At 43.3% G+C, this 12,854-nt stretch overlaps 1 protein-coding gene across 1 annotated transcript in view; it reads left to right on the forward strand.

Moving 5' to 3' along the window:
• The window catches only part of tcf25 (transcription factor 25), a 33,172-nt gene extending 20,609 nt beyond the window's left edge, over positions 1 to 12,563 (forward strand). The window contains exons 12-18 of the mRNA XM_062961697.1: positions 1,678 to 1,837; positions 3,661 to 3,748; positions 5,489 to 5,647; positions 7,432 to 7,522; positions 9,092 to 9,171; positions 9,711 to 9,783; positions 12,322 to 12,563. Coding sequence (XP_062817767.1) covers positions 1,678 to 1,837; positions 3,661 to 3,748; positions 5,489 to 5,647; positions 7,432 to 7,522; positions 9,092 to 9,171; positions 9,711 to 9,783; positions 12,322 to 12,486 — 816 coding nt within the window. The 3' untranslated portion in view covers positions 12,487 to 12,563. The remainder of the gene's footprint in view (positions 1 to 1,677; positions 1,838 to 3,660; positions 3,749 to 5,488; positions 5,648 to 7,431; positions 7,523 to 9,091; positions 9,172 to 9,710; positions 9,784 to 12,321) is intronic.
• Positions 12,564 to 12,854: the final 291 nt, after the last annotated feature.

The raw sequence follows: 12,854 nt of genomic DNA on the forward strand, positions 1-12,854 counted from the left end.
AGATGGATGTCTGGATGGATAGACAGACAGACAGATAAGATAGAATCCTAGAGTTGGAAGAGATCCCAAAGGCCATCCAGTCCAACCCCCTAAAAGATGGCTGACTGGCTAGTTAGATAGATGGATGGATGGATGGATAGAATCCTAGAGTTGGAAGAGACCCCAAAGGACATCCAGTCCAATCCCATAAGAGATGAATGTCTGGATGGATAGATAGACAGGCAGACAGATATAAACCTAGAGTTGGAAGAGATCCCAAAAGACATCCAGATCAACCCCAAAGGACACCCAGTTCAGCCCCCTAAGAGATGGATGGCTGGATGGATAGACAGACAGACAGACAGAATCTTAGAGCTGGAGGAGATCCCAAAGGCCACCCAGTTCAACCCCCAAAGACATGGAAGGCTGGATGGATGGATGGATGGATGGATGGAAAGATGGATAGATGGATGGATGGATGGATGGATGGATAGATAGATAGATAGATAGATAGATAGATAGATAGATAGATAGATAGATAGAATCCTAGAGTTGGAAGAGAACCCAAAGGACATCCAATTCAACCCCAAAGGCCACCCAGTTCAGCCCCCTAAGAGATGGCTGGCTGGATGGATAGACAGACAGACAGAATCTTAGAGTTTGAAGAGATCCCAAAGGCCACCCAGTTCAACCCCCAAAGACATGGAAGGCTGGATGGATAGACAGACAGATAGACAGATAGATAGAATCCTAGAGTTGCAAGAGATCCCAAAGGACATCCAGTTCAACCCCAAAGGCCACCCAGTTCAACCCCCAAAGACATGGAAGGCTGGATGGATAGACAGACAGATAGACAAATAGATAGAATCCTAGAGTTGCAAGAGATCCCAAAGGACATCCAGTTCACCCTCAAAGGCCACCCAGTTCAACCCCCAAAGACATGGAAGGCTGGATGGATAGACAGACAGATAGACAGATAGATAGAATCCTAGAGTTGCAAGAGATCCCAAAGGACATCCAGTTCACCCTCAAAGGCCACCCAGTTCAACCTCCTAAGAGATGGATGGCTGGATGGATAGACAGACAGACAGACAGACAGAATGAATCTTAGAGCTGGAGGAGATCTCAAAAGCCACCCAGTTCAATCCCCTAAGAGATGGCTGGCTGGATGGATGGATAGACAGACAGACAGACAGATAGAATTCTAGTTGGAAGAAATCCCAAGGGCCATCCAGTTCAACCCCAAAGGCCACCCAGAAGCCATCCATTTCAACCCCCTTCTGTCATGAAGGAAGACAACATCCAAGCCCTCCCAAGAGATGGCCATCTAGTCTCTGCTTAAAAACCTCCACAGAAGGAGATTCCTACAAACCCTAAGGTGGTATATTCCACTGAATATACACAAAGACCATCAGAAAGTTTTTCCAAAAATAAATAAATAAGTGGAAGCTCTTTTCCTTCACTTTGAGTCTCTGGCTCTATGTTGGCCCAGTCTCTGGAGGAACAGAAAACACCCTCCCTGCTCAATGGGACATCCTTTCCAGTATTTAAACAGCCTTCTCCAAACTAAACCTCTTCCGCTCCTCAGAGGGATCCCTAGTTTCCCTTGACCATTTGGGTTGCCCTTCTCTGGACATGTTCCACCTTGTTGAAAAGTAAGCAGCGCCTTGTCTCCTTTTCACCTGTCTCTCCTCTCAGGGCCATCGGAACCTCTCCCAGCTCCCCAATTTTGCCTTCTCGGTGCCGCTGGCGCATTTCCTCCTGAGTCAGCAGGAGGATCTCCCTGAAGTGGAGCTGAGCCAGGCCCAGGAAAGAGCGGCCAGCCTCATCCAACAGGCCCTGATCATGTTCCCCAGCGGTGAGTGTGGCAGCATGAAAAGTTCAAAATAGTACAGGTGTTTTGCTCTGGGTCAGGCTTAAGACATTTAAGCAGCAATCCTGTAACCAAAAGCCAGGCTCCTGAGCTAACTGACGTGTCTTCCCAAAGAGGATTACTCGGAAGAGTCTGAAAACTTGGCTTTTCACCCAGGCCTTTGGTTAAGATCGCCTTTCTCCATCACAATTATTATGCTCCTCGACCTTTTGTACTGGTCGCTCTTCTCTTGATTCCTGATTCCTTGATATTATTCAGGACTCCTCCCTACCTAATGTGACCTTAAATGATTCTATTGCACTTCATCTATTTATGAATATCTATTTATGTTACTCATCTAAATATTTATCTATCTATTTATGTTACTCATAATGTGCACCTTGCTTATCCACTATTGCAACCTCCTTGTTTTTAATTTGATGTTTTAATTCTGTGTTGTGTTTTTTTTTGCCTATTGTGTATATTTTATTATTGGTTTCTGTTGTTGTCCTTTGATGTTTCATATTTTATCATTGCTTGTATTTTGATTTTGCTGTAAGCCGCTCCGAGTCCCCTTCAAGGGAGCTGGAGGCGGGATATAAATAAACTTATTTATTATTATTATTATTATTATTATTACTCTGAGATCAAATAAGTACCCTGGAAAAATTTATTTATTTACAGCATTTATATTCCGCCCTTCTCACCCCAAAGGGTATTGCGCCAAATTGCTATATGTGTGTGTGTAAAGAAATCCTTGCAAAGTTGGTTTGCAAAGGGAACTCTGCAAAAGAGCTCAGCTTTGCAGAGGCAAAGCCACGCCTAAAACAATGTATCTGTTTGATGGCAGGTGGCTGAGTTTGTCAGTTGGGAATTTTGAGCTTCAAGAGAGAGCACAGAAAAAGACATGCTCTCTCTGGCTACGGTCAAGTAGTAATTTGAATATGCTATGCTGTATATATTGATGCTGATTGATTAGTCATTGATCTTATGCAACTACATGGGCATTGTACGATTGCAGAACTGTTTTATATTTCAACTCTACAAGCAAGAGTAAAGTTCCTTTGTTCATTTCAATTCCTCTGCCTGGTCTGAGTCTTTTGCACATGGTGTTATCTGGATGCTACTGATTCCGCTATACTCTCACCTGGTAACAAAGGGGACTCAGGGCGGATCACATTACACATATAGGCAAACATTCAATGCCTTTTAACATAGAACAAAGACAAACCAAACACAGGCTCCGAGCGGGCCTCGAACTCATGACTTCCTGGTCAGAGTGATTCATTGCAGCTGGTTGCAGCTGGCTTGCTCTCCAGCCCGGGCCTAATTACAAATTACAAAAGGGGCTTTCTTGGAGGCTGAGAGATCCAAGAAGCAAAAAAACTGCAGTTACAGTAGAGTCTCACTTATCCAACATTTGCTTATCCAATGTTCTGGATTATCCAACGCATTTTTGTAGTCATTGTTTTCAATACATCGTGATATTTTGGTGCTAAATTCGTAAATACAGTAATTACTACGTAGCATTACTGCATATTGAACTACTTTTTCTGTCAAATTTGTTGTATAACATGATGTTTTGGTGCTTAATTTGTAAAATCATAACCTAATTTGGTGTTTAATAGGCTTCTCCTTAATCTCTCCTTATTTTCCAACATATTCGCTTATCCAACGTTCTGCTGGCCCATTTATGTTGGATAAGTGAGACTCTACTGTACTTGATTATAAAAAGTTGTAATGTTACTTGAATGTTTAGAAGAGATGCTGATGTCTGGTGCCTCCAATCTCGAACTCCAGACCTGACGCATTTCCCCTTCCTTTTCCAGTCCTGATGCCTTTGCTGGATCGCTGCAGCATTCAACCAGATGCCATGGTGTCCTCCCACCCATTCTTTGGACTAGAGGCCCAGTTAAGGTCAGGAGCATGGGGCAGGGAGAACCCTTTGGGGTGAAGGAGCCCTGTGTTAAATCTGGGACCTAGGGAGTCATACGAATATGGTTTTGTAATCCTTTTCATTTGTAAGTCACTTTGGAGTTCCAATCTTTGGGGGAAAGCAGGGTGGAATAAAGATGTTGAGGGTAATAATAATAACAACAACAACAACTTTATTTTTATATCCCGCTCTCATCTCCTCAAGGGGACTTGGGGCGGCTCACGTGGGGACAAGCCCAGCATCTTACATTAAAACACAGTATAATTTAAAACAATATAAAACAATAAAACAGTATAACACAGCATAAAATAGCATAAACATTATAAGTCTGCCCAGAACCTGGGAACTGTTATCTATTACAGATGGGAACTTTTAGAGTTCCTTCAATGGAGAGGATCTGGGGAGTATTCATCAAGAAAAGGTGACTTTTCCTAAGGTCTGGCGTTGCTTACATGTTGTTGTAAGATGAATTGAGTCCCCATGGGGAGAAAGGCGGTCTAGAAATAAGGATGTAGGTAAAAGTAAAGGTTTTCCCCTGACGTTAAGTCTAGTCGTGCCCAACTCTGGGGGTTGGTGCTCATCTCCATTTCTAAGCCAAAGAGCCGGTGTTGTCCGTAGACTCCTCCAAAGTCATGTGGCCATGGGCATGACTGCATGGAGTGCCGTTACCTTCCCGCTGGAGCAGTACCTATTGATCTACTCACACTCTGGGGGTTGGTGCTCATCTCCATTTCTAAGCCGAAGAGCCGGTGTTGTCCGTAGACACCTCCAAGGTCATGTGGCCATGGGCATGACTGCATGGAGTGCCGTTACCTTCCCGCTGGAGCAGTACCTATTGATCTACTCACACTCTGGGGGTTGGTGCTCATCTCCATTTCTAAGCCGGAGAGCTGGTGTTGTCCGTAGACACCTCCAAGGTCATGTGGCCACAGGCATGACTACATGGAGCGCTGCTACCTTCCCACCAGAGCGGTACCTATTGATCTACTCACATTGGCATGTTTCCAAACTGCTAGGTTGGCAGAAGGTGGGGCTAACAGCGGGAGCTCACCCTGCTTCGCGGTTTTGAACCACCAACCTTTTAGTCAGCAAGATCAGCAGCTCAGCGGTTTAACCCACTGTGCCACCAAGGCTCCCAAATGAAGATTTTGATGATGATAATAATAGTAACAACAACAACAGTAATTTTTACTAACTGGGTTGGGTTTGGTTTCTATAATTTATAGATATGTAATCTCTGAAGCACTTCAGGAGTTGGTACATCTTGACTAGGAATGAAAATTTCAATTTCTCTCACATGCTGACTTTCCTATGCGTTTGTGTTATTCCATGTCTTTATTTCCAAATGGGAATGCAAGTGACCTTCATGCCGCTTCTCTCTTGCGCAATTCCTGAATGGAGATGCCCAGGTCAAGAACTCAAAGGGACGTTTCTCATTAGACTCCTTGGTTCTTCCATCGCTTTATCCTCCTAACTCTGCATATGTATGCTTGCCCACAATGCCCTGCCTCATGTACGGAGGAGGAGTTGTTTAAAGCTATGGACAATGCGGTTGCTGTTGCCCGCTTTTGGTCCAAAACTATTTAGTTGCTTGTGATTTCCTCCCCCCCCCCCCATCATTTTGAAATGTATTCATTGTACAATGCTTTTGACACGAAATAAATAAATATCCTCCTATTTTCCCAGCAAATGCACCTCTCACGTTGGCTTTCCTCCCGCAGCTCTCCTCCTGCGCTGAACCAGCTCGTCTCTCTCTACCTGGGGAGGACCCATTCCCTCTGGAAGGACCCCTCCGTCATGTCCTGGCTGGAGACCAACGTCCACGAGGTGCTGAGAAGGGTGGACTCCAAGGACCCGGCGCTGGACGAGGCAGAGCAGAAGTGAGTGACCAAGACCACCTCTGGCAGGCATGGGTCAACCTGGGCCCTCCCTCCAGGTGTTTTGGACTTCAACTCTCACAATTCCTTAAAAAAAGGGGGGGGGAGTTACCTTGCTGGATTCCCTCACCCAAAAACCCAAAAACCCCACCCAGTAGAATGACTACAAGATATAGCACTGTATTTCATCAGTTGTAAGACACATTACATTATAGTGACCATATCTCCTATCATAAACCCGCCCGATCTCTTTGATCGTCAGGGGAGGCTCTCCTGTCACCACTGCCGATATCTCAGGCCCGTCTTGTGGGAACAAGGGAGAGGGCCTTTTCTGCTGTGGCCCCCCAACTGTGGAATTCACTGCCCATTGAGATTAGGCAGGCCCCCACTTGGCTAGCCTTAAAAACATGGCTCTTCCGGTGTGCCTTTGGAGAGTAACTGTCATATTTTCCTTCGGTTATTCCCTTGGGATATCTATCTTGGGATACCAGGGGTCCCCAAACTAAGGCCCGGGGGCCGGATGCGGCCCTCCAAGCTCATTTACCTGGCCCCTGCCCTCAGTTTTATAATATAATATTTTATATCAGTTTTAATAATATAATATATTGTATACACATATAATATTGATAATAATATTATGTTATACAATATAATACTAATAGTAATACCATATAATGATATTAATTATATGTTATATATTACGTATTATATAATAGTATAGTGGTATAGTAATATATAATGCTAATATTGTGTTATGCTAATAATATAATATATTGTATGTACATACAGCTGCTCTGAGTCCCCTTCGGGATGAGAAGGGTGGGATATAAATGTAGTAAATAAATGCAGTAAATAAATAATTAATTTTAGACTTAGGCTCGGCCAAAGTCTGAAATGACTTGAAGGAACACAACAACAACAATCCTAATTAACTTGACTATCTCATTGGCCAGTAGCAGGCCCACACTTTCCATTGAAATCCTGATAGGTTGATGTTGGTTAAAATTGTTTTCATTTTTAAATATTGTATTGTTTTGTTGTTGTTGTTGTTGCACTACAAATAAGACATGTGCAGTATGCATAGGAATTTGTTTTGTTTTTTTCAAATGATAATTTGGCCCCTCAACAGTCTGAAGGATTGTGGACTGGCCCTCTGTTTCAAAAGTTTGGGGACCCCTGCTCTAGACTGTTCCCTATTTTATGTCCCTGCTCCCCGTGGTTTTATTCATATGTCTTTCTCACCAAGTTTTAATTTAGTGTTCATGTGGCCTGCCCTGGTTTTTATTGCTTTTTCTGAATTTTGGATTGTAATGTATGTTATTATTTATTGTATTGTTAAATTGTGTTATGATATGTTGTTTTATATTTTGTCATATTGTATGGTTTTGGGCATGGCCCCATGTAAGCCGCCCCGAGTCCCCGTTGGGGAGATGGTGGCGGCGTATTAATAAAGTATTATTATTATTATTATTATTATTATTATTATTATTATGTATATTTGTTGGTGGCATGTCTTACAATTGATGCCAGCTTGTAATTGAAGAAACACAGTATCAATGCTGGAATGTGGAGAATGCTGTTTGCACTGAATAGCAACTGCTTGGGGATTATGGGGCTTGTAGTTCCAAAAGTTAATCTCCCTAAGACCTGGTATGTATGCCATTCAAGCTGTTGTGGGGAGGAATATGGAGTTCCTTTTCCAATGGTAGCCACTGCTTTGCTGAGCCAACCTGAGCTCAAAAGGTGGTGCAAAGTGGTCGTCATCTGCCTCGCTTTCACTTTCTCAGGCGCAAAGTGAGGTACCAGAACGCTCCCAGGAACGTCTACCGCCATGTGATCCTCTCGGAGATCCGGGAAGCGACGGCAGCATTGCCTCCGGTGAGGAGCAAGTCACATTGGTGTCCATGAGGCTGCGGCTCTTGCAACTCCAGCAAACCTAGCCCGGTCTTGCTGGCCCCTTGGGTAGAACGGAATGGATGGCATGGAACCTATGAGTAACTTGGAAAAACTTGTCTTTTCTTTCACTCTAAATATGGCTGGGTTAAGGATTATGGGACATGTAGTTGTCAAGCCAGAGTGGAAGGGGGTTATCTCCACAGTGGCAAAGGCATTGTGTGTGTTCTCACATGTGTCCTATTGGAAATAACTGCACCCAGTCTCTGGGCACATATCCTTTTGGAAATAAATGGCAATCATAACCTTACTGAAAAGGAAAAATGATGTCATATCCGTTCGGCAAATGTGAATCTCCATGAACATGTGGAGACCGCCTTTTGAAACCCACTAATCAAAAAAAAAAGCATGACCTGGTTTGAACAAGTGATATTCATAAGCATTCCTGTAATGGCACACGGGTGACTCAGCTGTTAAACTGAAGAACCATGTCTTTGGACTGCCAAGGACAAAGACAAGCCACTACAAAAATATATTTGGTTAACAGAGGATGGTTGTTTCTTTGAAGTTGAAATTGCATTTGCCCAAAAGATATACACTCCCTTAAAACCTCTTACTTTAAAATATGCACTCGGAGATTAAAAAACAAAGCCTTCTTTGAAAAATAACCTATCATCATACAATTCACCATACAAACACATTTCTCATTAAGGTTCAGTTATAGAAAGGATGTAGTTCTCTGTGTTGAGTACATAGGGTATCATTCTTAATCAATAATCTATTCTATAAGATAAAGGTAAAGGTTTCCCCTGACCTTAAGTCCAGTCATGTCTGACTCTGGGGGTTGGTGCTCATCTCCATTTCTAAGCCGAAGAACCGGCGTTGTCCGTAGACACCTCCAAGGTCATGTGGCCATTGGCCTGATTGCATGGAGGGCTGTTACCTTCTCGCCAGAGCAGTACCTATTGATCTACTCACATTGGCATGTTTTCAAACTGCTAGGTTGGCAAGAGCTGGGGCTAACAGCGGCCGCTCATGCCGCTCCCGGGATTTGAACCTGGGACCTTTCTGTCTGCAAGTTCAGCAGCTCAGTGCTTTAACCCACTTCGCCACCGGGGCTCCTTAAACTATAATAATCTATAGTGCTTAAGTATAGTAGTTGCACTCACTGACGTCCATAAGCATACTACTTTATTGAAGTCCCAACTGCAACATGCATCCACCTCCACTGAGGTCTGATGCAAAAATATGCATCCACCTCCACTGAGGTATAAAGTAGACACAATACAAAATGGAGTCCTGTGTCCGAACATGCTCAGTACAAGCACATGTCTATAACCCCTCTCATACCAAAGAGGTGCAGTCAAACTGGCAAATCAACATACACATAGAATACAGGTTAGCAAATACATACTTTAACAAATGAACAGTGAAAGGCTTGGGAGGTTGTGGTTTCCAACACATCCATCCATATATGGGACTTGAGGTGCACAACTACAGCTATACAATACCGAGACCTGACTTTTGACCCTCTGTCTTTTTGCCCCTTCCCAGGAAGTGACCTCCCATCCCATCATGGGCTTCGATCCCCTCCCGCCGCTGGACTCTATCATTTCCTACACAAGACCAGAAAGGTAAGGACACTATTCTATATTTCTCTCTTCCATTCTGTGGGCTTCTTTTGCTGGGTTTCGTCTTTGTCGGTTGCCAACATTTCATCCTACAAAGACCTCAAACACCTGTGGCCAATCTCTTCTTCTGGAAACCAGGGATAAATGGTGACAAAAGGCAGGTACAGTAGAGTCTCACTTATCCAAGCTAAACGGGCCGGCCGAAGCTTGGATAAGCGAATATCTTGGATAACAAGGAGGGATTAAGGAAAAGCCTATTAAATATCAAATTAGGTTATGATTTTACCAATTAAGCATCGTGTTATACAACAAATTTGACAGAAAAAGTAGTTCAATACGCAGTAATGTTATATTGTAATTACTGTATTTACAAATTTAGCACCAAAATATCACGATATATTAAAAACATTGACTACAAAAATGGCTTGGATTATCCAGGGGCTTCGATAAGCGAGGCTTGGATTAGTGAGACTCTACTGTAATACAATTCCAGATTTTCTTTCTTTCCTTTCATTCCTCCTTCCTTTCTTCTTCCTTTCTAGGCCATCTCACCCCGCCAACGAAAGCACTTTATCACTCTTCTTTCGCTCCCTGTTGCCAAACTACAACTTGCAGGTAGGTCCTGATCTACAACTGGGGCAGATTTCAGGCATCGGGGCTCCATGTTCCCTTCTCCTTCCCCTTGGGATATATCCAGAAGTCTCTGGATAAGTGAAAATAATAACAACAACTACCATAATAACTTCGCCCCAGTGGCAAAGTGCGTTAAAGCACTGAGCTGGAGACCGAAAGGTCCCAGGTTCAAACCCCGGGAGCGGTGTTAGCTCCAGCTCCTGCCAACCTAGCAGTTTGAAAACATGCCAGTGTGAGTAGATCAATAGGTACCGCTCCGGCGGGAAGGTAACGGTGCTCCATGCAGTCATGCCTATGGCCACATGACCTTGGAGGAGTCTATGGACAACGCCGGCTCTTTGGCTTAGAAATGGAGATGAGCACCAACCCCCAGAGTCAGACATGACTGGACTTAAAGTCAGGGGAAACCTTTACCTTTACCTACCACTACTTTATTTTTATACCCTGTCACCAGCTCCCCGAAGGGACTCAGGGCAGCTTACATATGGGGCAGAAAGTCCAACAGGCATAAAAGCAACCAATCCATTAAAACCAAACAGCTACTAAAATAAAATAATATAACATCGTAAAATACAAGAATCTGTATAAACACAATTAAGCATAAGAGGACAAACAGCAGCATTAAGTCTCCATAAGACCATATTCAAAATTTATTGTTGCAGGTAACATAACTTTTTTTTAGAGAAAAAAGCAAGGAAATAATAATGATTATTATTACTGATGATTATTATTATTAGATAAAAGAGCAGATCGACAAAAGAAAGAGTTTTCTAACTTTGGTAGAAGAGTCCCTAAGGCTATCTATATATATAAAAGAGTGATGGAATCCTGGCGACCGACAAAACAACAAAACTAAACACCCCACAACCTCGAAAATTGGCAGCACAACCCCTCATCCATGCCTCTAGGTCAGGGGTCCCCAAACTTTTTAAGCAGAGGGCCGGTCCACAATCTTTCAGACTGTTGAGGGGCCGAATTATCATTTGAAAAAAAAATACAAACAAATTCCTATGCATACTGCACATGTCTTATTTGTAGTGCAACAACAACAACAACAACGAAAGAACAATACAATATTTAAAAATGAAAACAATTTTAACCAATATAAACCTATTAGGATTTCAATGGAAAGTGTGGGCCTGCTACTGGCCAATGAGATAGTCAAGTTAATTAGGATTGTTGTTGTTGTTGTTGTTGTTGTTGTGTGCCTTCAAGTCATGTCAGACTTTGGCCGAGCCTAAGTCTAAAATTATTTATTTATTTACTGCATTTATTTACTACATTTCTATCCCACCCTTCTCACCCCGAAGGGGACTCAGAGCAGCTGTATGAACATACAATATATTATATTATTAGCATAACACAATATTAGCATTATATATTACTGTATTGAACTATACCACTATACTATTATATAATATGTAATAAATAACATACAATTAATATTATTATATGGTATTACTATTAGTATTATATTGTATAACATAAGATTATTGTCAATATTATATGTATATACAATATATTATATTATTAAAACTGATATAAAAATATTATATTATGAAACTGAGGGCGGGGGCCAGGTAAATGACCTTGGAGGGCCGCATCCGGCCCCCGGGCCTTAGTTTGGGGACCCCTGCTCTAGGTTGATACAAAGAAAAGAAAAATAAAGTCCTAATTAGAGGGAGAGGAAGAATTGTTTTTATCCAATTGCTGCCAGTTAGAAGGCTAAGCTCCGCCCACTTGGTCTCCTAGCAACCCACTCAGCCCAGGGGACAGGCAGAGTTAGGCCTCACTTAGGCCTCTTCCACACTGCCTATAAAATACAGCCACCACCAGACAACGCCACAGCAACGCGTGGCCAGGCACAGCTAGTGTTTTTATATAAGAGAGAAGCCTCATGATGCTCCTTTCTCAAACATATAAAGGCACAATAAAAGACTTTTGGGAAGTAAGAAGGGGGAAGTGACCACTACAAAACACCTCAAGTTACATAGCTCTAGAAAACAGTAAAAATCAGTAGCCATTGTCCCTCATTGTTCCATATATACCATTATTGATACTCGTTTACTTCCAACAAGAACAAGTTGGACTCTTGTATCAACATTGGTTCCTGTATAGTCTCCTATCCCCATGAATTTGGCATTTATCCTAAATTTTCTTTGACCAGAAGCTGGCCACTTTTAGTGCCTCTGGTGTCGCTGTAAGAAGCTTCTCCATTGTGCATGTGGCAGGGCTCAGGCCGCACTGTAGCAAGTGGTCTGTGGTCTGCTTTTCTTCACACTTGCACGTTGTGGATTCCACTTTGTAGCCCCATTTCCTAAGATTAGCTCTGCATTTCATGGTCTGTTCAGCACCTTCCAAGTCACCCAGTCTTCTGTGTGCCCAAGGTATCAGCCATGGGTTGAGGTTCCGGGTTTTAACCTGCCACTTTTGGACTCTCGCTTGCTGGAGTGTTCCTACTAGTATCTCTGTAGACCTTATGTATGTATGTATATATACACATGTTGCACACTGTTTCAGGGAGAAGTTGGGGCCGGTGGGGAGGAAGGCCCCGTTGCCGGGCAGAATCTGAACCAAGGCGTGAACAGACTGATGGCCGCCATGCGGGATATGCTGGCCAACATCCAGTTCCAGGAGCCGCCGCGGGACGAGAACCCCGAGGGCGACGGGGGCGAATGGGACTGAGCCCTTTTCTCCCACTTTCTCATGTGGTTTTTCTTTGTTGTTCAATAAAAAGAGCCACAAGAGCAGGGACCTCTCAATGCCTTTCCCACATATCTGTCTTCTATATATGTGTGTATGTGGCAGCTTTCTGATTGGCTGCCACTTCCACAGGCCACTGTGACCGTCAGGAATGACGGACATGGCCCAAACTTTACACACTTAACCCCCATAATGCACTTTATGGCCTGGTGCCGTTTGGGGGAGCATGGACCACAAATGATGGGATTTGCAGTACTTTGAAACGCTTTGACTCCTACAGAGTCCTGCAATGCCCACCAATGACGAAACTGGTCCAAACTTGGCACACAGAACCCCCATGACCCCCTTTA

The sequence above is a fragment of the Anolis carolinensis genome, unplaced genomic scaffold, assembly GCF_035594765.1.
Source record: "Anolis carolinensis isolate JA03-04 unplaced genomic scaffold, rAnoCar3.1.pri scaffold_9, whole genome shotgun sequence".
NCBI classification, from domain to species: Eukaryota; Metazoa; Chordata; class Lepidosauria; order Squamata; family Dactyloidae; genus Anolis; species Anolis carolinensis.